This window comes from Miniopterus schreibersii (assembly GCF_964146895.1).
Source record: "Miniopterus schreibersii genome assembly, chromosome: 18".
NCBI classification, from domain to species: domain Eukaryota; kingdom Metazoa; phylum Chordata; class Mammalia; order Chiroptera; family Miniopteridae; genus Miniopterus; species Miniopterus schreibersii.
In genome coordinates this window covers 17,520,143-17,546,292 of record NC_138121.1, presented here as the reverse complement: position 1 = coordinate 17,546,292, position 26,150 = coordinate 17,520,143, and the positions used below count along the sequence as shown (strand labels likewise).

The window sequence follows — 26,150 nt, the reverse complement described above, 5'->3', positions numbered from 1 at the left end:
CTCTTTTCATTTCATTAAATACATCTTTGTTGATTTCAGAGAGAGGAAGGGAGAGGGAGAGAGAGAGATAGAAACATCAGTGATGAGAGAGTCATTGATCGGCTGCCTCCTGCACGCCCCCAGCTTGGGATCGAGCCCACAACCCAGGCATGTGCCCTGACTGGGAATCGAACCCCGATCGCCTGGATCCTAGGTCGATGCTCAACCGCTGAGCCATGCCCGGCTAGGCTCGTTCATTTCCTTCTCTTACTTTACCTTAGTAACTATTTCTCTCAATTTCCTACAGACTAGAAATACAAATTCTAGACATGTACTCAGTTTAACAAAATCCTACCACAATAAAACAGTTTAGCTGTCCTTGGAGTTTGCTCTAATGGAATTTTATGTGCATTGAGCTGGCTGGGGAGAAAAATAAAATTGTTAAAAGGAGGAATGAAATGAGGCCAGGGGAAAGCAGATGGCTATCTCCCCTGCTCCACTTGGAAAATGCATCACTCATTTCTCCTCCTTTCTTTTGGGCCTCAGGATTACTTTCCTCTTTGAGGTTTTTAGATTTTTTTTTTTCTTCTTAAATTCCAGACAGAGGTGGAAAGAATAAAAAAGGAGCTAATTATCTCTTGTTGGTTTATAAACTAATCCAGAAGCTTGCTTTGGGAATGACAACTCCTATACATGTGGAAGAGCCCTATGCTCATTAGAATCTAGAGAAAGCAGGATGAACACACTTCTGGGGGCTCACCGAGACTGCTGTGCTCATGTCTCTATTTTAGGGTTTGGGCCTGGAGATGGTAGCATGGTTCTAAGGTTCACTACACTGCAGGAAGTGGACAACACTCAGTAAATGTTAGCATATTGCAAAACAAGCTGGGGCCTCGATATGTTCTCGTAAGAGCTGATCCAGGTCGAGAGACAGGGATGGGAACTCACTGTCCTCAGAAAAACGTGTGGAAATGATGCTCAGAGGAAGGCGCTGATTCTAGCAATATGAGGAACCCGAGGGAGCAGGGAGGAAGCCACAGTTTTGATTTGAGGATAAATTAATGAGGCGATTCCTCAAGGACTGGCCTTGTGGCCAGGCAGCTCTGTTGCAGTGTGACTTCCCTCTGGGGTAAGTGGCAGGAAAGTTAGCTGTGCAAGAGACAGGGTGCTCTTGTGTGGTTTCCAGAACACAGTACAGATGCTAATTCTGCCTACTCCCCTATTGTCCCCACAATTCCAACTGGTCACGGTAAGGGACAGATCTGAGACATGAGCACTTAAGTAGCAGCAAAGATTCTTAGATCAGAACAACCAGCCTTGTCTACAGACAAGGAGACAATGATCTCTGGTCCCAAGTTGTTAAGAAAAAGATCTGTTTTCCTTTCTCCTTCAAATTCCCAATCCAGTAATCTCTTGAAAAACATCGAGCTGTTCTTTATTTTGACCCAATGGGACTAAGACAACATCATAGTAAGTAGCAAAAGACAAATGGCGGACATACCTGAGCAGTGCGGAGTCCTGACAACCTTGGTGACATCCACTCTTTGGCTCAGGCCCTGGGTTGTCCCCCTCCAGCTCCAGGTGCCACACGCTTTCGCCCTCTGCATGGGCTCCGTTTTGCTGGTGCACAGCGTTTTACTGCATAACCTCGGGTGTCCGGATTTCAGCTTCTTGTCCTCCATCTCTGTCTTCAGCTTCTTGTTTTCCTGCTGCAGATGGACCATTACATTGTGGAGGTGGCTGGGGAAGGAGAGGGAAGGACAGGTGGGTGTTTGGTGTGTGTCAGCTCCTTGGTTCCCCACTGGAAAGGACAGATCAAGGCACCACAGGAAGGAGTGACCTCACACACATTCTGTGGAAATGGAGGCCTCTGTGTGTCCCCTGGAAGAGGCCCCGTCCTGGGGTTGGGGTGGACTCTTGACCCACTGAGTCACCTCAGCTCTGGCTCTGTTTTCTTATCTGTTAGATGGGGACAACTGAATTTGACAGATGATAGAAATTTGACTGTAAGGGCCAGAGGGCTGTTACAAACAAGTCTGATCACATGTCCTGGGTTTCTCATGGCTATGCCTAGTAAACACTCTCACTGGGTTCTGATGCCAAAGTCCAAGTTCTTTCATGTCCATTTGCTGAAAGGTTGAAACCATGGGGATCTCTTTTGAGAGCTCAGGCAAGTAACTTATCCCCATTTTACAGATGAGAAAATGGTGGCTGTAACGTAGGTGCGGGGGAAGGTAACTCAGCATATCTCCTGTGGCTCAGTTAACAGCAGCTACTCATATCAACAGTTCTATTTCTCCAAATCGATGCTGAGGGCAGTGGTGACAGTGGGCTCTGGAACCAGACTTCCCGAGTTGGGATGCTATCACTGCCACTTACTGGTTGTAAGACCATGGGCAAGTTATTTAGCTTCTGAGTCCCTCTTTCCTAATCCATAAATGGGGATTATAACTGCACCTAACTGGTGAGGTCTTATGAAGATTAAATATGTTAATACATGTAAAGCACTAGGAACAGTGTCTCACATGTGTACATAATAAATATCGGTGGAGCTATTATTATTATTCAAAGATGGTTTTCCTTCAAATAGGCTCAAGTACACTCAAGAACGAGTTCTTGCCTGGCCAGGGTGGCTCAGTGGTTGAGCACTGACCTAGCATCCAGGAGATCACGGTTCGATTCCCAGTCCGGGTACATGCCCGGGTTGCGGGCTCGAGCCCCAGTGGGGAGCTTGTAGGAGGCAGCTGATCAATGACTCTCTCTCATCATTGATGTTTCTATCTCTCCCTCTCTCCCTTGCTCTCTCTGAAATCAAAAAAGATATATTAAAAAAAAAAAAAGAGAAAAAGAATGAGTTCTTGCTCTAGCCGGTTTTGCTTGGTGGTTAGAGCATCGACCTGCATGGAGTGAAGAGTCTCAGGTTTGATGCCAGTTAAGGGCATGGACCTGGGTTGCAGGCTCAATCCCTGGCCCAAGTCGGGGCACGTTAGGGAGGCAACCAGTTGATGTATCTATCTCACACTGATGCTTCTCTCTCTCTCTCCCCCTTCCATTCTCTCTGAAAAGCAATGGAAAAAATATCCTCAGGTGAGGATTAAAAAAAAAAAAAGAATTCTTTATGAAACTGAACTCTCTGGAACTTGGCACAGTATAAGAAAAAGCCTGAAGTTCTCTGTTACCCTCGGATTCTGACACTTTTTCTTTTAGTTAAACCCTTTCAGAAAATAGTTTTGTCCTAGTAAAAATTTTTCTTTCTTTTTTTTTTTTCTAAAGGGAATCAAATAAAGAATCATCCTCAACTTCTTCTCTGGGCATATGCTTTGCCCTCTTGCTCTCCATAAACCTGGCTGGAGTTGAAGACACCCCTTCCCTTGCAGCCCCTCATGTCGTCGCCATACTCCACATGCCACTGGGCTTGCGGTGGCATCACCATGCCCTCATTCCCTGGCTCTCCGCCACTCTCCCAGGTCCCCTCCTGTCAGCATCCCCGATGCCTCCAACACGCCATACTTCCTCTTCAGATCATGGCCTCGCAGGTCCTACCTCTTTGTTCCAATGCCCTTGTCCTCTCTTTCCACTCAGCCACCCCTCTCTAGCCAGAGCCCGGAGCTGAGCTTTCCACAGATGGGCTCTAAGTGTGCGAAGATACCGCCACCTTTGGTGCAGGCTGTGGGGCAGCCACTGACTGGTCAACTTGGTCAAAGCAACCCCATCCCAGACCCTCCAAGTACACCAAACAAATGTGGTCATTTTCTAACAGAGACTGGGAAGCACTGCCCTAAAGTTCACCATTTACCTCTTACTATACCACCTCTGAAATCTCCATTTCATCATCCGTATCTTTACCTCTATTCCCGAACTTGCAACACTCCTCTCCCACCACACTCTCTGCTGACAAAGCTTTGACCATGAATGTGAAGTGAGGCCACAGGGAAGGGTGAAGCAACAACTAGAAGGAACTAGGTCCCCAAATGACCCCATGGGACAGAGGAACCCCATCAACCTGGACTTCTTACCTCCTAGAGTTGTTCCTTCTAGGTTCTCTGTTTCTCCACTTGGAGATCTTTGTTACAGCAGCTTAGCCCCTACCCTAACTAATACAGTCTGCTTTCAGTGCCTGTTTCCTTCTCTGTATTTCTGACCTCTGAGAATCACAGAAAGTGACAGTGGGAAGGCGCATGGAGACTATTAACCCCCTCTTATTGTTGTTGAAGGAACTACAGCCCAAAGAGGTAAAGTGATGTGAACAAGGTCACACAGGTGCCGTTAGGACTTGGGGTCTTTCCAAAGTCCCAGGCCCTTCCTGGAGTCTGATCCACATATCCAGTGAGAAGGCCAGTGCTGGCTCCTGGCTGAGCCTTCTCCTGAGGGCCCAAGCAGCAGCCAGGGTGGTACGGGGTGACTTACTCCTTTTCGCCAGTCAGCTTGGCGATATATTTGACCTGTTCACGGAGCTTTTCTCCTAGCTGCTCATTGGCGATCCTGTAATAATATCCACAAGAGAAAAGAGTTCCCAGACCCCTGTGAGCAAGAACATGGGCTGGCTAAATGGGACACTGGGTGTTCTCAGCAAGGCTTCTGCTGGGCCTCAGGCCTCTTCTTATCACCCAGTCCCCAGAGCTGGAACCTTCCTGGAACCTGGACATGAAGAAGACTCTCCATACTCAACTCCTGTGCAAATTCCCTGTGATCCCAGGTGAGTTCCACGGATCCAGGCGGTGAAGCCAGCCCCAGGCTGGGAAGAGGAAATCTGACCCTCAGTGAAGGGCCTATCAGAGCTGCTCCACTTATAAGTCAGCAGGGCCTTCCTTCTATCTTATCCCCAAGCCTTGGGGGTGGGCTGAGACTGGAGCAGCGTCCCAGAAGGGCAGTGTGTGTGAGTGTGAATGTGTGTGTGTGTTCTTCTGTACACGTATGGGTCCTTAGTTCAGCCCAGGCCTTGGGGCCCTGCCTTATTTTTCCTTCCTAACTTACTTGTGCTCTTTTGCCCATTGCTCCATGTTGGTCATGATCTTGTCATTCTCTCGATGCAGCCTACAGGTGTCTTTGGGCACACACCGCTGGGTCGGGCAACAGGGCTTTGGTACAAGAAGAAAATGAGATTGTAAGGGGTGGGAGCATAAGCCAGTCACCTCCCCACTCTCAGATCAGGCCTCTTTTCCTGTGAGGAGAAACACTGCCTCGGCCGTCTGACCCTGAGGCGAGGGTTGGAACTGCCACAGCAGGACTCCACCTCCGGCAGTGCAGGTTGCCTCCACACAAAGGTCACATCTCTGAGCACAATGCAAACTTGTACACTTACAATAATGATTTTTCAGGCCAAGGGCACTGAAATGGTTTGTTCTAAAAAAGCAGTATGTTAAGCCAACTTTTTAATATGGAAGAAAAAATATCTTGAGGAAGAGATGCCTTTTTTCTAATTGGAACAAAGGCCTTGTGGCCACCCCAAGGTATCCTGCGGCTGCCTGCCATGAATTTCGCTGCTCAGGGTGCCAGGCAGTGGGCATGCTGAGGATCTCTGTGGAGGGTAAATAAGTCAGGATGGGCTCTGGAGGGCAACTGCCCAGTGGATTATCTAAGTCAGTAGTGACTTCTTTCTCCCCCGAAGTGGGGCTTTTGTTTTGCTCAATATCTCTATCAACAAAGCCACAGGAAGATGGTTAGGTTGAAACAGATGTTATGGGCCTAGAGCACGCAGACCCTGCTTTGTACTACATAGAGCACATGTCTTTCCTTGTTCTCAGGCACTTCCAGACCCCACCAAGGGCTGTCTGGCACCCAGGTGGTTGTGGGATGTGCTGGGAGGAACTGGGAAGTGATCAGAAGCCGAGGAGCACCTACCTCCTTCTCGTCGGCGAGGAGGTTCTCTTTCAGGGTGGCCATTTCCTCCTGGAAGGCCCGGAGCTGCTCTTCTTTGGCGGCCAACATCTTGAGGTCACATTGGTGCTGCTTCTGCCATTGCAGCACTTGGTTGCTCATCTCCTCCAGCCTCTTGTCGAAGGCGTGTACCTGCTCAGGAGCACAGAGTGGGAAGGAGACCCCAGCTTGCTGCCCTGACCCCAGAGACCCATGACTAGGTCAGAGGACCTTTTCTCTGCTTTGGGATATTTGTTGGGGGGGGGGGGGGGTGTAATTTTATTTCCAGTGGCCAGCAGAGGGTGGCCCTGCTCTGATCGTTGCCTCTAGGCTGTAAGCTCACAAGGCCAAACAAGGGGAGGGAACCCATATGGCTCAGTGCTCAATGGTTCCAAGTGCAAGAGGTGACCTTGGGGACGTGGAACAGGAAGGCAGGCTGTGCCCCAGGCTGCTCCTCACCTCTAGCTCACTTTCCTCGTGGAAGCCTTGAAGTTTTTTTAATTCCAGGTTGAGCTTTTTCATCCTTTCCTCATAAGCCATGATTTCATCTTCCAGCTGAGCTTTCCTATCTTGGGCCTGTGTCAAGCTTCGGTTCAGGGACTTGTTCTCTGAGATTGCATGATTGAGCTTTAGGTAAAGATAAAGTGGATGAGAGTGGCTCTCACAGCCCTTTGGCCCTCTCTGCTGAGCCCTGAATGGAGAAGGGTTCCAATCTCTCCATGCCCCCCAGGGCGGCAAAGACACACTGTCAATTTCCTAGTGTCCCAGGGAGGGTGGGAAGTGACAGTTGTTGGTTTTCTGCATCCCCACATTCCCTCCTGTTTCTTCTCCTTTCAGTCCTGTGAACTGATCAGCCAGATGTGATCAGCACAGGGATGGGGCCTCAATTTCCCTGATAATCCAGGCTTTGGAAAAGCCTTGCCCTGGATTACCCATGGGCAGAAAGATCTGTTAGATCTGGTCTCCATCTTGCTCCCCTCAGCCCTTCCCAAAACTAAGAAGCAGCAGGCCTCTGGATGGACATGCCTACTTGTGCCAGGTTTGCAAACAGCCTTGGGGACAGTCAGTAGTGTAGGAAATTGACTCCTATGTCTGCCCCGCCGCTAGGACAGTTCTTTGCCCCCAAACAGCCCTGGAGATACAGGGTGTGGCCCACCTTCTCGAGAGCTTGTGTCAGGTCGTCTTGGCAGGTAACTGACTTCCGGGACAATTCATCGTAGACTTCTTTACTGACCATGGTCTGCAGACACTTCTTCTCTTTCTGCACAGCCCTGTCTAGCTGGGCCTGCAGACTTGCTAAGGCCTCCTTCTGACAGGCTACCTTTAGGAAGGAGGAATATCACCGTCAAGGTTGGTGGCTTTACAGGCATCTCTGTGTCTACAGGAAACAGACAAGCACCGGGCTCTCTTCTCTCTGCACTAACCTGCGGAGCAGCGCGTGATAATGCCCTATCTCCACCTCATTGTTGTAAGAGGAAGAACTGCCTTTCTAGACTCTTCTGCACCCCTCTCCCCAGTCTCCCTTCTAGTTAGCATGTCTCCCAATACAAGGCCTACTATAGGTTCTGGGCCATGATGTGTCGAGTACATGAAGAGTCCCTTTCGCAGACTCTGCAGCCTTTGGTAAAGATCTGGAATCTAATTCTAGGATGGGAGACATGATACAATACCTCAGTTGTGTGCATGATGCCTCACTTTGTTCCTGGCATAATTCGCCAGACTTGCTGCACCAGGAAAGTAGGGCTGTGCGTGCTTTCTTCATTGCTATATCTCATCACTTAGAGCTCAGGGCATGGTATGTAATAGACTAGGCTCAGCAAACAGTAAATATTTTTTTTTGGACTGAGTAAAATATTGCATTGGACGATGTTTGGAATTAGAAATGCACTGAACACACAGTTCTGGCAGAAGTATATTTAAAAACTGAAGCCCGTGTCTTAAACTTAGCCTTGAGTGTTCGCACTAGTTACAAGGAATTGAGATTCAGAATTAGAGGATCTGTGTTGAGGTCCTGGTTCTATCATTTATTTAATCTTTTGGAGTCTCAGTTTCTTTTTCTGCAAATCGGGATACTTTCTACTGCTTCATAGAGTTTTTGTGATGATCAAATGAGATGTAAATAGGGCTTTGTAAAGTATAGATATTATATAGCTGTGAGTTATGGTCATGAAGATGCTAAGTAACTAGCCATCTTCTGTACTTTAAGGACAGGACAGAGATCTACATCTAAGTCTGGAAGCAGGTAGAAGACTTCAGAAATTCACATGCCTGTTTTTTGGTATTCGAGCACACCTGCGTTCTCCATGTGGCCACACACCCAGGAACATATTCTTTTGGGTTTTTCAAACGGAATTTTGAGTATCTTTGACCTTAGGAGTTAGTGCCCCTCTATTTACATGTCTGGGGAGTGAACCTAATCCTAAAGATGGAATAATTTGGTCTTCTGCAACTGAAAGTACAATGTTTCTGGAGACTTTGGAAAAACATGGAATCAACTGGGTCTGCACAGTAAACCAGGGGAGTCACTGGAGAAATTACAATTCACCGTAAGCTCTTGATAATTGGTGGCTGAATCGAGAAATGTCACCATAGAGGCGAGACACTAAAAATAAAGGTGGTAAAAACATCACAATGATGCTAGATGCTAAAATGGAAGTTTTATCTTAAATTTCTCTAACATATATACATAGATACACATATATATAAATTACAGAATCAAGGAGTTTTAGTAAAAGTTCTCATAAAGATCTACTCTCTCCTTGCCAAAGGCATTAGACCTAGATGGTTTAAAAGGTGAGTTCCACTAAGTCTACCTTGATTCCTCACTTTCTCTCACATTCCTTCTGTCAGTTAGTCTGGTTAATGCAACTGACAAGACACATCCTGAATTTGCTAGTTTCTGTCTTCACTGACACCCCTCTAGTTTAGAGAGCAATAGCCTCCCAAATGGTTTCCTCACTCCCATAACGACTCTTCTCCCCAACCGATTTCCACACATTAGTCCAAGTTACATTTTGAAAATTTAAATCAGATCAAATCACCTCCCCTGCCCCTTGAGGAAATTTCATCAGTGTCTATCTATTGTTCTTAGAATGCAACTCCTAATTCCTTTTAACAGAGGCCAAAAGTCCGCCCCTACCTATCTTTCTAGTTGCATCTTATACTAATATCCTTTTTTTTAAAAAAAAAAAATATCTTTATTGATTTTAGAGAGAGGAAAGGAGAGGAAGAGAGAGAGAGAAACATCAATGATGAGTCATTGATCAAGCCCACAACCTGGGCATGTGCCCTGACCAGGAATCGATCCCCAATCACCTGGATCCTAGGTCGAAGCTCAACCGCTGAACCACGCCTGGCCGGGCACTAATATCCTTCTTGATTACTACATTATAGTCATACTGGCCTTACTTCACTTCTTAGAACATTCCAAAGAGCAACCGAAAGAGTGATACATGATACAAAGTCAGGACTTATGCTTGGAATGCAAGGATGGGCCCAAATTAGGATCAATTCATTAATTTTATTTACTACATTGCTTTTACTTCCACATATCCTACTGAAACATGAATTCCATTAATTCATGTAGGTGCTGTCTAATGCAATAAGGCAAGAAAAAGGAAAAACATATTACAAAGGTTTAGAAAATTGTTGCTTGCAAATGATCTAACCATAACCTAGAAAATCCATGGGAAGCAAAGTACTGCTTATAAGTGCGTTTAATAAGATGTCCAAACACAGAATAAATATGAAAATAAATTATCTTTCTTATTATTAATAATGAATTATAAACTATGGTAGAAATATGTCCTAGAATCAGAGATGGAGAGGATCTCTATATATATTGCCTTGACTTCAGATGGGAAATTTTAAAATTGAGAATATTGATGAGAGAAAAATGCATTTTAGAATGCATAACTAAGTCTCTTTCTAATGGCTATTTCAATTGATTCAAAAGTCTACCATACTTGGGACATTTATTAATTAATTTATTTAAATCCTCACCCAAGGATACTTTTTCCATTGCTTTTCAGAGACAGTAGGAGAGAGAAAGTGATAGAGAGAGAAACATCAATGAGAAAGACACATCAATTGGTTGCCTCCTGCACTTGCCCTGACCAGGGCCAGGGATTGAGCCTGCAACTGAGGTACGTGCCCTTGGCTGGAACTGAACCTGGGACCCTTCAGTCTGCAGTCCAATGCTCTAACCACTGAGCCAAACCGGCTAGGGCTTGGGGCATACTTTTAAAAAGTGAAACATGCTTACACACACATAAAACCCTCTAGCCTCCCGATTCCCACCAAAAGAATTCTGAAATTAGTGCTTTTACTTCCACATTTACATGACTGTCTGGTCTTTTGGCAAATGTAATGACTGGCCCATATTAAATAATTAGGTAGTATCCCTTATTTACAGAGAGGTTCCTTGGGGATCTGAGTGACCTAGAACTCACTCTGGATCACAGTAAAGGAGAGGTTTATATTTCTGGAGGGAAAGACTCCAGAAACCTGAGTTTCTATGCTGTCTAGTATGGTCGACACTAGCCACATGAGGCTATTTATAGTTAAATAAAACTAAAATTAGTTGCTATTAAAACAATCAGTTCAGTTCCTTAGTCACACTAAGCCATATTCCAAGCACTCAATATCCACATGAGGCTAGTGGATATAGTGCTAGACAGCTGTCATATAGAACTTTTCCATCCTTGCAGAAAGTTCTATGGGGCAGCGCTGTTCTTACACTTATAATAGTCATTGTATTTTAAGATTAACTTTAAAAAATATATTGTAAAGGAATCTGAGCTGCTGGTCCCTCATTTGTAACCCAAGAGACCACCAATTAAGACGCCCTTACTGTTTCTTGACCAGAAAGATGGAATGTGTTCTACTAGGGAAAGTACTGCCATTCGGGATGAAGGGAAGAAAAGTTAAATGTTAGACTCAGACGATCCAGGTGCCAATACTGGTCCATCCCATCACTTACTAATTAGTCACTTTAGGCCTCAGCTTTTCTTTTTCTTGTAAACTGAGGATCATAGTAATGTATGTCTTGTTGGGAGTAAAGCAGAAGGAAGTCATGTAAAGGACTTAAGTAGACAATCAGTAAGTGATTCCTGAGCTCAAGCACCATGCCTTGCACATGCTAGATGCTGTTTCCTGCTTTCTGTCATCTTTATCTCTGTGAAGAAAAAGAGCCATTTCCCTTTCCATCCCCTTTTTGTGCTTTGGTATTATTTTTTTTAACTTTAAAAATTTTTTAATTTTTATTTTTGTATATGTTTTTATTGATTTCAGAGAGAGGAAGGGAGAGGGAGAGAGAGAGATAGAAACATCAATTATGAGAGTTATTGATCGGCTGCCTCCTGCATGCCCCCCGCTGGGGATTGAGCCCGCAACCCTGGCATGTGTCCTGACCGGGAATCAAACCTTGATCTCCTGGATCCTAGGTCGATGCTCAACCTCTGAGCCACGCCGGCCAGGCTGGTATTATTCTTGAAAGTGTTCCCTAGCAAATTGCCCCAAACATTGGATTCACTCCACTCTGGTCTCAAATGCAACACCGGAGGACTTGATGCCAAAGCCCAGAAAGTCCGGGAGCTCCACCCGACATTTTAAAATAAGGCCTTCCACACATGGAAGAAGCATTTCTCTGGCCGAGGGGCTGGGCACTAAAGGGGTACCTCCTTCAAGGAGGAAAGTGGAGCCGCAGGTACCACAGGATGCACGTGGGCCCGGCAGTTAGCTGCATTTCTGTGGTGGAGGAGAGCTAGGAGCTGATGTCAGGTCAGGGGACGCGGGTTCGAGGTTCTACCCCTTGGGCTCTCTGCCCCTCACCTCGTTATTTAGCTCCTGGATGACCTTCTGGGAGGAGGTCTGCCTGCAGTGAGAGGAGTCCAGCTGGGCGGAACACTGCCTGACCTGGGCCTTGAGGGTCTCGTTCTCCTCCTCCAACTTCCGCAAGGTCTCTTTGGACTGTTCCCCAATTAAAGAACAAAGACCAGAAGGAGGTGTTAGCCTCAGGCCCCTACAGAACCCCACCCCTTTCCATTACCACAGCCCCTTCCGCACCCTGTGGTGTTGAGGCCTCCCCTCCTCTCCCCACTTTCCCTCCCCCTTCCCCGCCCCCTCTCCTAAGGTCCAGGCACACGTGGCCTCTGGCCCACCAGGCCAGCTGGGCTCCTGGCCGGCCCTGTAGGCATGGCCCTGAGTCTCCTGAGTCCCCTTCTCACCAGCTTTTCTTTCCTTTTTTCTTCCTGTCGGAGTGTCTCAATCTCTATCTCCAACAACGTCTCCTGTTCTTTGCCTTTTTTCAGTTGTTCCCGTTTCTCCTCCAGTAACCTTGTTACTTCCTTAAGCTCCTCTTCTAGAGTGGTTTTGATGCTGGTTAGCTCCCTGTGCTGAGAAAATAAAAACTGAACTGAAAGACAGTTTTAGACTGTATATTTTTTGAAAAACAAAATCAGACGATTGTACATAGGGAATGGCTGGAATAAATATGAGGAAACTCTTGATTATCAAGCATGTATGTTAGAAAAGTTTCCTCTGATGTTCAGCAACATTTTTTAATTTTTCAGTTAGATATACCAATTTATTTTATTTGTAGATCCAGCTCCCACAGTATCAACCTTCTCTCCCACTTACCAAATCTTTCCACATAAAGCTTCTTTGAATAAAGTTAAAAAAAAATCTGAGAAAAGCACAAAAAGAATAACTCTGAGATCAAAGATTTTAATTTAGCTGACAAGGATAGAAAAAAATACCACATTACCCTTTAACTATTAAAAAAAATTATATTTATTTATTTATTTATTTATTTATTTATTTATTTATTTATTTATTTTAGAGAGAGGAAGGGAGAGGGATAGAGATAGAAACATCGATGACAGAGTGTAACACTGATCTGCTGCCTCCTGCCTGCCCCCGAGCCTTGCAACCTGGGCACGTGCCCTGATGGGAAATCAAACCGATGACCTCTTGGATCACGGGTCAACGCTGAACCACTGAGCCACACTGGCCGGGCATCCTTTAACTATTTTTAAGCTTAGTCCTTGAAAATGCTTATTATTGGTCATGGGCCCTGGAGCTGACTGGCAGGCTTAGCATTCTAACACAAATCCTGGACAATTCATTCACCGTGGATTGGTGGTGGCATCTTCGCAAATAAAGACCAATATGTTTAATGCTAAGCAGAGCAAATGCTTGAGCTGGCTGCCTACTTGCCCTTCATACCTGGTGCTGAAGGAGTTTTATACGCTCTAGCTGCTCATTCAGTGTCATATCCTGCTCAGCCACTGCCTTCTGAAGCTGCCTCTTTTCCTTTTCTGAAATTTCAAGCTTCCTCAGGACCTCAGAGAGTTCCAATTTCAGCTCCTCTATCCGTGTCCTAAAGCAAAATGGCAACAAGAGGAGGGTGGCCTTTGGTTCTGCTGGCGGACTGTGAACTGGCTGCATGGGCTTGCTATCTACTCCTGGGCAGCTGCCCGTAGTGTCCTGACTGGCTCACTAGGGACAGAGCCTCTCTCTGGAGGTGACCCTGTGGTACCTGTGGGATGCAAATTCCTCTTCAGCCATCAAGGAATTCTTTAGCTGCTGAATCTCTCTCTGTAGCTCCTGGATGGTATCTGCCTTCTGGTTCTCCAAGAGAATGCAGCTTTGCAGTTTCCTCTGGGTTTCCTCCAGGTTAGTCTTTGCAATCATGGCCTCTTCTTTATATTGGGATGCTTCCTGAGCTGAAGATGGGAGACAAGCCGGGGCATGTCCATGTGAGAGGGAAGGACATTTGAAGAGCAGACTCTCAAATCAGACCAGTTAAAAAGTCTGTTCCTTTATTGTGTGACCTGCCTCAATTCCCAATCTGTCCTCATTTCTCCCCATTTCATGATCACGCCTAAGGAGCTCTGTTAAATTATCTGTCTTCAACTACCCTCCAGCTGTGGCCTCCTTCTCTACTAAAATGAAATGGATAGAAATTGCTCAATATATCTTATGTAACTCATCCTGTTGTTGGGGACACATCCTGACCCTTATGGAGTTCAGGGTCTAGTGAGGGAGCCGTAACTGCCCCACTCGATATAGAGAGCACTGTAATGTGAAATGTGCAATGACTGTCCATTCAGGAAGCAGGTCAATGTAGGAACAGTTGGAGGTGGACTTACCGAGGGCGCCTTAGGAGGGGATTCCAGGTGTGTGGGGGTTGTTAGAGTAAACGCCTGGTGAAGGGCATGGGGAAGGCATGTGGGGAGAGGATGAGAAGAGACTAGTTTGATTGGGAAGGGAACTGGGTAGGAGTTCTGGGAGACAGAGTTGAGTGAGTGCATGGACTAGAGCAGGCACTGAAGGACTTTGAAAGCCTGGAAGAAAGGTTTAGACTTGATTTTGTGGGTTCTTGAGCAAGGATCTGACATAAAGGAAAGAGTGCTTTAGGAACATTATAATGGATGGAAATGGAGGATGACTTCCTGCAATATCCGTTAGCCTATGTCTTTGCCTTCACTGGGCATGAAGGGAAAAACACCCAAATAAGTTGCTTACTAGAGTTTCTCTACGCCAAACACATCCCCATATCCGATCGTTTCTACTACCATTTCTACTTTAAACATCACTCTTCTTTCCACTTTTTCAGCCTGGGATACTGGAAGAAAGGTGGTATTGCTAAAGAAATTATTATATACCTTGTAAGAGGGGAGGAAAAGAAATTTTTTTTAAGCAGGGAAGAGAATAGGCTCAGCTTTGGGAGTGATGAGTGAGAGGAGAAGGTGAGTTGTCCAGGTGGAGCTGGTTGCTAAAGACAACTGACCACAGTGAAATCAGGACCCAGGCTCTAGGGTTTGGAGCCATCTGCAGGGAAGCGCAGCTCAGGGGAGGAGAGGCGCTCACTAAAGCGCGAATGTAGAGGGAGATGAGAAGAGGAGGGGGGCAGAGTCTTAGGGATGACTCTGTCAGAGCCGGAGGGAAAAGAGAAAACAGTGATGACATTTGTGGCACCTGTTGTGTCTCCAAAGTGAAGAAACACTTGTTGAGCGATGGGGACTGATGGCAGAGACACACAGGGAGTCAAAGGAGGGTGAGGAAAGAAGACAGGCTTTGGACCTTTTACTTCCCCCCCAAATTTCTATATCACATAACATAAAATTTACCCTTCTAAAGTATACAGGTCAGTGGTTTCTGGTTGCCAGAAACCATCACCAATATCTAATCCCAGAACATTTTCATGGCCCCATAACAAACCCCATGTCCAAGGCAAGAAGTTATTGGTGACCTCCGAGAAAGCAGTATTAGCAGAGAAACAAGGACACAGTCCATAGTGCAAGCTGTGCAGAAGAGAATTTTTGGAGGCAAAAAAAAAAAAAAGTGTCAAAAACCAGGGAAGGAAGAAGAGATGAATTGTGAGACAAAGGTTCTGGAGAACATGGAGAGCAATGCAGTGCAAAGAAGTGACGTATAGAGCCCTGTCCCCACGGCAGAGAAAGGAGAGGGTCTTTATCTGAAGTGCTGAGGAAACAGTGGGCAGTTCACTTTCCCAAGCTGAGCTCCTGCTTTGTGGTGAAGGTTCCAGAGAGAGGGTGAGGTTGGGGGTGAATGAAGGAATTCAAGAGGGCGTCATAACTGCTGAGATGTGAGGTGAGACCAAGGAAGATCTGAAGTGAGAAAGTGGGGAGGCAGAGGAGGATGGCCCTTTAGAGAGAGAAAGGAGCTGCACTGGCCTCATGTGTCAGAAGTGTGATGGGGACAGTGCTTGCTGGGGCCTCACCAGTTAGTATCAGCTGCTGCTGGGCACCTTCGAGAAAGTCCTTCAGCTTCTGGATCTCAGCTCGCAGGGTCCCACACTCCACCTTGCACTTATCCTGCTTCACCTCCTGGAGGGCGATTTCGAGTTCTGTTGTCATGAGTTGCTGCTTCTCCAGCTCCATCTCTTTTTTCAGGAGGGTTGTCTGAACCTGTGTCAGTTCCTTCTCTAGCTCGTGCAGCATTTCATCTTTCTCATGGAGGAGCTGAGGAAAGCAAAGCGTTCATGCTCATGAAGGCCTGCACAGTGGCAGGGCAAAGTCCATTAGAGATCCTTTGAGCCCTCTTACAGCCACCATCTTCTCCTGCCTGGATATTGCAATAGCCTCCTACCTTAGCTCCCTGCCTCCTCTTAGCCTGTTCTCACTGCAGCAGCGAGGGCGGGGCCTCTAAAGATGCAAGCCAGGTCTTGTATACTTCTGCTCAAAACCCCTCACTGGCTCCATCTCACTTAGCAAAGGCCTCCCAGGATGCTCATGACCAGGTCCTTGGCTACCAGGTTGACCTCACCTCTTGACACCCCCACCCCTGTCTGTTTCAGATGGTTTCCTGGAACACTCCAAGTGGACTCCCAATTGAAGGCTTTTGCACATGCTACTCCCTCTGCCTGGAAAATTCTTCCTCAAGACCCAGGCAAACCTGGGTGGCTCACTCACTTCATTTAAGTCTCTTCCCAAATGCCACCTTGTCAAAGAGGCCTTCCCTGACTACCCTGTGTAAAACAGCCACCAAGCTATTTTAGGAATTGATCAGTATCTGACATATTTTTTAGAAAAATATCTTTATTGATTTCAGAGAGAGGAAGGGAGAGAGAGAAATAGAAACATCAATGTTGAGAGAGTCATTGATCAGCTGCCTCCTGCATGCCCCTAACTGGGGATCAAGCTTGCAACCAGGGCATGTGCCCTGACCAGGAACTGAACCCAGATCTTCTGGATCCTAGGTTGACACTCAACCGCTGACCCATGCCCGGCCGGGGTGACATATTAATTTTGTTATTTGTTTATTGTCTGTCCACACTAGAATGTAAGATTCATGAGAATAGGGATGTTGCATGTTTTATTATATTCTTTTTTTAATGCTTTTTTAAAATTAAATTTATTGGGGCAACATTGGTTAATAAAATTTTATAGGTTTCAGATATACAATTCTATAATATTCTTCGTGCCTAGAACAGTGCTTGGCATATCTGAGGGGCTCAAAAGTGCTTGCCGGATGACTGTATGAGTGACCCAAAGCTGCCCATCCAGATGCCTCGCTTCCTGTTGTCATCTCTCCAGACGCCCCTGTTTTAACTAATGAACCTGTACCTTGAAATAGGAGGTGTGAATGCCCAGCCAGTCAACCAACTGGATTATTTCTACTAGCTCTGGTGAAAGTTCAGAGTTTGACAGTACTGACTACAAAAGCTTGCATTAGTTGTACAACCTTTCTGTCCTTGGTGTCATCCCTAGGCTTTTCCAGGGCCTTGATTTTTGCTGGAAGCTGCAGGTCTTCTAGGGCATAGCTCTGTTGATATTTTCAAACTGCCCGGTTTGTATATTCTAAGATATTTGTCATTTTAAAAATTGAAATTCACTTCATATTCTTAATAAGGCTACACATTATTTTATAACCTTTCTTTCTTCTATCAAGCATGAACAAAAGCATAAGGGAACAACAGAAGTGTGTCCCAAATTCTCTACCTTGCAGGGATGGGGGGAAAAACCCCCTTTCTTATAGAGTCAACATCTCTATTAAGGTCTCCGGATAATGCTTTTATTTATTTATTATGTGCTATGAGAAGTGCTAAAGAAGCATTCGGAATCGTCTCTGGGCCCAAAGAGCCCAGGGAACCCCTGCACACGCATTGCTGCTCCCCAAGCCTCACAGCAGGTGCAGATCTGCCCAGCGGGCTCGACTTGGCGGAGGCTGGCCTCGCGCGCCCTATTGGCGGCTCCTCGCCTTACCGTGTCTTTCTTCAAACCAAGCTTTTGGGCCTCCGTGAACTGCGCCTGCAGCTCCTGCAGCCGGTGCTGCAGGATGATAACCTCCTTCTCCTTCCTCTCCACGTGGGCAGACGCCTCCTCCCTCAGCCCGTGCAGGTCCAGCTCCAGCTTCATCATCTCTGCGGTGGGGCGAGACGGGGCGCTCCTCACTTAGAGGCGGGCTCTGCCTTTCTTCTGGCCGCCCCCCCCCCCAGCCCGCCAGCTCATGGTTTACCCTTCATGATGTTTTTCTTTTGTTCTGACACGGCTTCCAGCTCCATGCGCAGGTCCTTCACGAGGTTCTGGTATTCCTCCACGTGCAGGCACTGGCTGTCTTTCTGCTCCTGCAAGTGCTTCAGGATCTGGGAAGGGGGAGAAAGAGCGGGGCAGGGTGAGCACATGGGGGAGAATGCTTTCTAAAATTCGGAATGTCCCGAACAGGCAAATCTGCAGCGTAGAAAGCCGAGTAGTGGTTGCCAGGGGTTGCGGGTGGGGTGGGTGATGGGGAGTCACTCCTCATGGATACGGGTTTCTTTCTGGAGTGATAAAAATGTTCTGGAATTAGTGGTGACATTGCCCAACTCTGTGAATATACTAAAAGCCACTGGTTATATACTTTATTTTATAAAATATATCTTTATTGATTTCAGAGAGGGGAAGGGAGAGGGAGAGAGAGAGAGAAACACCAATGATGAGAGTCGTCATTGATCAGCTGTCTCCTGGACGCCCCTGACGTGTGCAGGGGATCAAGCCCGCAAACCAGACGTGTGCCCTGACCAGGAATCAAACCTCGATCTCCTGGATCCTAGGTCGATGCTCAACCACTGAGCCACACCTTGCTGGGCCTGATTATATACTTTAAGTGGTGAATTTTATGGTCTGTCAATTACATATCAATTTAAAAAACCAGAATTTTTAATAAAGGGAAATGGCAGACTTCTCACACTCACATTGAATGTGCACAAAAGAAGCCACTTCTCCCTCCCTACAACAATCAATGTCATTGATGGAGCAGCTACTATGTGCCAGGCACTGTCCTGGGTGTGGCAAACAACATACACACAAATCCTTGCCCCCATGGAGCTGGTTTTCTGGTTGGGGTGAGACAGACAAAGAATATAATACTTAGTGACTTATAGAAAATGTTAAAAATTGGTAAGTGCTATGGAAGAAACAACAACAAAAGGGGGATGGAGGTGATGGGGCAGGGTCAGGTATGTGGGGTTGCAATATTAAATAGTATGGGTTGGCTGGCCTCACTGAGAAGGTGGCCTCTGTGCAGGGACTTGCTGGAGGTGAGGGTGTGAGCCATGTTGTAGGTATCTAAGGGAAGAGCTTTGTAGCCAGTGACAAGACCCCGGAGAGGTCTATGGACTCTTACAGTGGAGTGAGTGATGGGGAAAGGAGGAGATGAGGTTAGGAAGTTGGGGGGCAGTCATATCATGTGGGGCTTGTAGTCCCTTGGCAAGAACTTTGGCTTCTATCCTGAAGGAGATGGAGGTGGCCTGTAACGAAGAGAAGGCAGGAACATGTGCACGTGGCTGAGGGGGAGCGATGAGATGTCTAGGCATCAAAGGGAGGCTGGGAAGAGATGGTTATGTGACTTCAGAGTTGACAGCGAGGGAGGCCTGCAGCATGAAGACAGGGGGCAGCTAGAGAGACACAGGGTGGTCGCCATATGGCTCAGGTGGGTACCACAGAGACTCAAAGGCCCAGTCTAGCCAGGCCAGCAGAGCGGGGAGAGGAGTGCTGGCCCTAACTGAGACGTGGGTGGTTCCCTTCCTAAGAGAATGTTGGGGTAACACGAAGGCTTTGGGTAGTATACGGAGGGGGAGGGCATAGTCTGTGTCTTGGGAAAGTCCGTATCATGTTTTCAAGATGGGGTGTTAAAGAGGAATTAGTGTTTAGTGGAAACAGAGTTTCAGTTTTACAAGATGAAAAAGCTCTAGAGATCTGTTTTACACCAAAGTTTATGTACTTAACATGGAAGAACTTACACTTAAAAGTGGTTAAGATGGTCCATTCGATGTCATGTGTTTTTTTTACCACTATAAAAAATGAAAGACTAAGGGAGAAATAAAGACATTTTTCAGACAAAAATAAAAAAGGAGTGCGATGAGATCTTGCTGTAGGTCAGGATGTGAATAACATGGAACTGACCTTTAAAATAAATATTGACAGATGTCCGAGGAGAAAACTCCAAAGTTGAATATTGATCCCTGATTCATTCAAACTTTCTGGGATCAGAAAGTCCTGAAAAGAGGAGTCTTTGCTCCCCCACTGGAGGATCCCTTGGAGAGCTTGTATGTGTCATTTAGTCTCTCTGCCACCCCCCATTGCCCCTATTTGAGCGTCAGCAGGCTGCCCTCATGTGGCTGGCTCTACCTCGGACCTCAAGTTCAGGCATGGCTCACCTAAGGAGGGGACCTGACCTAGTTTATTGTTGTTGCTGTTTTGTTTTTTTTTTAAAATATATCTTTATTGATTTCAGAGAGAGGGAAGGAGAGGGGGAGAGACACAGAAACATCAATGATGAGAAAGTCATTGATCGAGCCTGCAACCCGGGCATGTGCCCTGACCGGGAATCGAACCCCAATGGCCTGGATCCCAGGTCGACGCTCAACTGCTGAGCCATGCCCGGCCGGGCCTGACCTAGTTTTGACTCTTGGTTGGTCAAATCTTGCTATTTGTTTACATGGTTTAAATGCTTGTTCATTATGAGAATCAACTTTTTAGATGCCTTTGAATTTTGAAAGTATCAGGTTTTCAAAAGGGAGTGAATTTGAATTAATAATCTTCCCTAAATTTGCTACTTTTCAACTCCAACCAGAAACTAGAAGGCTGGAATGGTCCTTCTGAACCTAGCAAGCCAACAGGAGTCTCTATCTTGTTTAGGTGCACTGCTGGAAATACATTAAGAGACAGGCGCAGTTCCAAAATTTGATTCCAAAATCGAATGCTGGCAGACACACTCGCTGGGGTGGCAGCATCCATGTGGCAGGGCCAACCAAGGTCACACAAATACAAAATAAAATACAAAATATAATATAAAAATTAAAAATAAGAAGGAAGACCCAGACTCAAACCCAAATTGGCACAACCCACCAGGCACAAATAAGCGAACGCTGTCCCACCTTTTTGATGTCCTCACAATCTTCTGAGGAGCTAGGAGGGTGTCGGTGGGTGGCTGTATAAGAAGCAAAGTCGGCTTGTAATTTTATCAAAGCCTCTTCACGCTCTAGAACCTGCAAATGAGCACAGGCGAGTCAGGCTGCATGATCAATGCTCCGTGTTTACTGCTAGTACTATGTCAGCAGGGTGTTCCTTTGATCAGCCTAAGTTTGTTGTAACATTACATAATTCATCACACACTTCCTGTGGGGTTGGTGTGGGGAAGGAATCATGTCCTCAGTCTTACATCAAGGCTCACTAAGGCATAGACAGTGTTTTGTCTTGAGTTTGTCAGTGGACACATTTTGGACTCCCTCCTGAACCTCTGTGCGGTCCAGTTTGCTAGGCAGATGAAGAAGGTTCTTTGGAAGCTGTGAAATTAGGAAAGATGCACTTAATCTATCAGGAGATGGGGCTCAAAGTTCAAGAATTAAAGAAGGAAGTTTTATATAGAATGGGTAAATGTGTACGTACTTTTTTTTTTAAAAATAAAAAACCTCCATGAAATTTTTGTTCTTGCTTGTTTTGAATAATTAAATAAAACCTAAGCATTGATAATAAGTGAAAAATTCGACTCCATTCATTCTTCCCCCTTTCATTTCCCCTGAGGAGGAAGGGACATTATTGGCAATTTCCAATATATACTTCTACATCATGATCAAGGTCACTAAAAAACAAAAGTGGAACTAAACATAAGATTCTGCAACTTGTCCTCAACAATGTATCACAAGCATCCTTCCATGTAGCCCCTACAGATCTGCTTAATCCATTTTCTTGGCTGCTTATTATTCCCTAATACGGAAAACTCTTCAACCACTTCCCTAGTGATGGGCAAGTAGGTTGTTGTGTGAAAGCCTTTACGTCTCTATACGATCTTAAACTCAGTGTGGGTTGGGAGAATGCATACCGTGGAGGACATGAATAAAAGGCAGAAGCAAATTTATTTAAGCCATTTGAGGAGTCTTGGTGAAAGAGATTACTTTAGGTGACTCTGTTTCCCTCCTTTCTTCTCTCCTGGCTTTTTTTTGGGAGTCTCAGACAAGTGTTCTAGAAGAAGGCACTTACCAAAGCATTACTGCAGGCTAGCTTATTTCGAAGCTCCTGGATTAGTTCATCCTGTTCGGAGACCTTCTGCCAGACTTCCGACAGTCGTTTCAGGGTCTCCTGATGCTCTTGAATCATGCAGGGGGAGGTGTATATACGCACCTTTGAATGATCACCCTTATTCTCGGGTTCCTGGGATATTTAAAAATAATGGGTGGTTTTGTTCGTAATTTCTGAGTTAAGAATGCTGTGAGCATGAGAAAAATCTCTAGATTTACATTCTAAAAGTTTGTGTTCAAATATGTGAATCATAACTTTCGTAACAAAAGAAAAAATTAACAAGTGTATACACATGGTATAAAGTTCAAACAGTTCACGAGAGAATAAACTGAAAATTCAGTCTTCCTCCATCTTGGCCCTTTATGACTCACGTCCCCTCCTCCATCACAGTCCTTGTTACCAGTTTTTTGGTATCTTTTCAGAAATATTTTATAAATATATGTATATAACCTAACTTTTTTGCCTACACAAATTAGTCTTCTACGCACTATTGTAAATTGTATTTTCACTTGACAATTTATTTAGGATATTTCTCATTTTGTTATTTGTAGATATACTTTGAAAATTAATTTCAAATTGCACAAGTAATACATGTTATACCACCTTTCTAGAACAGTGTAACATTACAATTTCTCTTTGACCACCTTCTCTAATCCTATACTCACTGCATTCTCCAGAGATGACCATTTATGCATGCATAACCTTCTAGAACTTTATCTATACATTCACACACATATAAATGAACCTGTAGAATGCAGATATTAGGTTGCCTTTTTAAAACATAAAAACAGATTTTTTTCACTTAACAAGATGCCTTAGAAATCCACAACCATTAGAATTAAAGGAAATAAAAACCGTAATGAGAAACCTGTTTTTTAAAAAATCCATCAGTTTAGCACAATTTAAGAAGATTGAAAAATATACAGAGTATGGGGAGATAAACTCTCTCAATTATTATTGGTAAAAATTGCAGAATCTTTTTGGTTTGCAATTTATAAGTATCTTTAAACGTTAAAATTAACCATATCCTTTGGTCCAGCAATCCAGCTTCAGGAAACTACCCCACAGAAATGAGGATGTTCCTTTCAGCTTATTTGTAATAGAAAAACAGGTCAGTAGATGGTATAGTCACATTACAGAATACAACGTAGTAACTTAAAAGAAATTAAGATACATTTAAAAAGCAAGTTGTAGAATCACATTTATAAAATGACCCATTTATGTAAAAAGAAAATCCTAACTATTTATATATGTAACTGTACAGCAAAAGGCTGGGGAAGATTCGCAACACATTATTCTAGGGATTGCCTAGGGGGAGAGTGAAGGAGGCTGACGGTGAACTTTCACATTTAATCTCCATACTTCTGTCTAGAGAGCCTGTATCTTTGTATTACTTGTGTAATTAAAAAAAGTAACTGAAAAACGAACACAAACTCAGGCATTCTGGCTCTTCTTTCCCACGTTTCACAGCTTTCTCCTCCTGTTTGACCCTGAAGTTATGATTTGCATGAGCTCTATGGTCTGGAAGGGCCCTGCACCAGACCCCCATGAGAACACGGCAGATCTGAGAACTCATTTGGTGGTTCACTTTCTGCCTTATTTAAAGTGCTGGCTTCTTCTTTTTTCTTTTTAATCCTCACCTGAGGATATTTTTTCCCATTGCTTCTCAGAGAGAGTAGAAGGGAGAGAGAGAGAAAAACACCGATGTGAGAGACACACACCGATTGGCTGCCACCTGCATGCGCCTGACCGGGGCCCGGATCTAGCCTGCAACTGAGGTACATGTGAGCTCCTGAGCAGGATGGAACACGAGACCCTTCAGTCTTTGGGCTGACACTCTAACCACTGAGCCAAACCAGCTAGGGCTGAAGTGGTGGCTTTTTATATTGCTTGAGGGCCTCAAAATCCTAAGGAGCAATCTTAAAGGGGATGTGAGGGCTGGAGGCTCAAAGCTGAGGGCTACACATTGAAGGGAAGGAATGCCATCTGGTTGAAGGTCTGGGCTTCTGGAGGAGGCTGGGACTGTTGCAGGGGGCCACCTGGGAGCTTGCCCACTTGCTGGAGCTCCTGGTTTGAGAGGCCTAGCTTAAGTCCTACCTGACTGACAATCCCGCTGAGCTCCCCCTCCAACATCTTGACTTGACACTCCAGTAATTCAATGTTGCTTAGGGAAGCCTGGTATTTATCCCTGTAGAGGTTTAAGCTTCTTTCTAGGGAGACGATCTTGTCCCCGGCCAAGGCGAGTTTCTCGTGTGCCAAGTGGAGCTTCTCTCCTGTGTTCCCATTGTGATTTCCAATTTCTTCCTCATAGAGAATCACCTGTTGGTGTAGGAACAAAACCACACTGAACCCATAGAAGCAGCTAACGAGGAAAGAATATGCCTGTAAGACCATGCAGAGGAGTCTTATATCTTAAGAAACAAATACAGAGAATAAGCCCAGTACAGATCTAAAAGCTACAATATATAACATCAGAATGTTAAAGATTAGAAACAAAAAGCTTGTCCTATTTAGATTGTAAGCTTCTTCTTTGTTTTCATTCTTTTAAAATATATTTTTATTGATTTCAGAGAGAGGAAGGGAGAGGGATAGATAGAAACATCAATGATGAGAGAGAGAGTCATTCATCGCTGCCTCCTGTATGTCCCCTGACCGGGAATTGAACCGTGATCTCCTGGGTCATAGGTAGATGCTCAACCACTGGGCTAGATTGTAAGCTTCTTAAAGACAGGGACCATATTTATTTTCCATTCTGCTTGGCATATAGTAAGAATTACATAAAGACTTTTTAGTTGATTAATAGGAATCAATTTGTATAGCGCCATTTAAAAAAATTTTTTTTTTTTTTTAAGGACTCGAAATGCCAGTATTCTCTCTTTCCTAGATATTCTCTAGGGGTCTAATTAGAAAATGTAGAGCACCTTGGGCACACAGGTCCATGTCAGCAAAGTTCCCCAGAGGCAGTGGGGAACATGACCCGAAGTTCCTCTGGGATTTGTATAATCCTTATTTAGATTTCTTTTCTTCCCAATCAATTAATTAGCCGACCAACTGACACATTTATTGAATGCTCATGAGCAATGTCTTGGGTGCTGAGGGACACATACCTATACGATGCAGCTCCTCACTCAGAGTTTATAAACTCTGACAATTTTGGGAAGATATGGTTTAAAACAAGCAAACAACTGTACATAGTGGAGAGTGCTAAATTGTATGGCTTGAATAGAAATGAGTCTCCAGAATATAGTTAAGCTAAGTCTAGATGATCTCAAACTCCAGTCTGAAAAAAATGAATGACTTGGTATTCTCAACGACTGATTCAGGCTCAATGTCTGGTTATCTTATCAGCTATGCCAGAGCCAGGAATTTATATATTATCAAAACCTGATTTTTCTAAAAAAAAAAAGTTCATTTAATGGACCTTAGGCCTTTTATTTTTTATAGCCCTCAGAGACCTAGAGTCTCTTGCATTTACATTGCAATGGTAATAAAATGGAAATGATGGGCCTTCACACACATCATACACACACATGTGCACACACACAGACTCAGACCACATACCCCACAGGCATTAATACTGGAGCTCTCACCCAGTGATGCCATTCTGTTTAGCTCCCTCTGCTCAGCCTCAAAAAGATCAAGAATTAAAGAGGGGAAGTTGATAAGACCTGCTCAAGATGCTGCGAAGCTCTCCTCTGTAAGTCCAGTGTTTGCTTTCTAGTAGGCTTGGCCTGATTTCTGTGGGTGCACGGACACATGAGACATTCCCATAGTAAGTCTATCTATACCTCGTCTTCTTTCAGTTTGCAGTGGTGGTGAAGAACAACCAGGTCTGAAGTCTGCTTCTCCAGGATGGACTGATACTGCAGGAGGGAACAGTAAGAGGTCTGCAGCTCCTCCGTGCGAAACTCCAGTTCCTGTTGAAGGGTCAGCAATTTCTTCTTGAGTTGCTGGAGTTGTCTCAGATGACACTGCTTACTGGACCCAAACTCCATCTGTGATTCGAATGCTAATGCTTCCTTTTTATTCTGCAATTGAGATCAGATATACAGAGAAGGCTTTGGAGAGTTGCTAAGCTTGCATCCACTCTTTGATTTTTTAAATTTGTTCAACCGTTCACATCCATCTACCCGCCCTTTTATCTTTTCATCTACAGAGCACTTATTAAATGTTTCGCTCTAATTCACAATGAAACATCACTTTGTATTACCGCTCATAAGTAGGATTTAAAAGAAGAAAAAAAACAACAACCATAGTTCTTTCTTACTATTTAGATCTACTATTCCTCTT

General features: G+C 45.0%; 1 protein-coding gene across 1 annotated transcript in view; it reads right to left on the bottom strand.

Annotated features, from left to right (window-relative positions):
- PMFBP1 (polyamine modulated factor 1 binding protein 1) overlaps positions 1-26,150 on the bottom strand; it is a 208,747-nt gene that overhangs the window by 3,196 nt on the left and 179,401 nt on the right. Inside the window, exons 17-33 of the mRNA XM_081118742.1 lie at positions 25,649-25,888; positions 23,958-24,179; positions 21,822-21,992; positions 20,720-20,830; positions 17,821-17,947; positions 17,568-17,725; positions 15,584-15,824; positions 13,376-13,562; positions 13,063-13,216; positions 12,063-12,230; positions 11,668-11,805; positions 6,992-7,156; positions 6,295-6,462; positions 5,821-5,988; positions 4,954-5,057; positions 4,387-4,461; positions 1,481-1,719 (exon numbers count right to left, since the gene is read on the bottom strand). Coding sequence (XP_080974868.1) covers positions 1,481-1,719; positions 4,387-4,461; positions 4,954-5,057; positions 5,821-5,988; positions 6,295-6,462; positions 6,992-7,156; positions 11,668-11,805; positions 12,063-12,230; positions 13,063-13,216; positions 13,376-13,562; positions 15,584-15,824; positions 17,568-17,725; positions 17,821-17,947; positions 20,720-20,830; positions 21,822-21,992; positions 23,958-24,179; positions 25,649-25,888 — 2,836 coding nt within the window. The remainder of the gene's footprint in view (positions 1-1,480; positions 1,720-4,386; positions 4,462-4,953; positions 5,058-5,820; positions 5,989-6,294; positions 6,463-6,991; positions 7,157-11,667; positions 11,806-12,062; positions 12,231-13,062; positions 13,217-13,375; positions 13,563-15,583; positions 15,825-17,567; positions 17,726-17,820; positions 17,948-20,719; positions 20,831-21,821; positions 21,993-23,957; positions 24,180-25,648; positions 25,889-26,150) is intronic.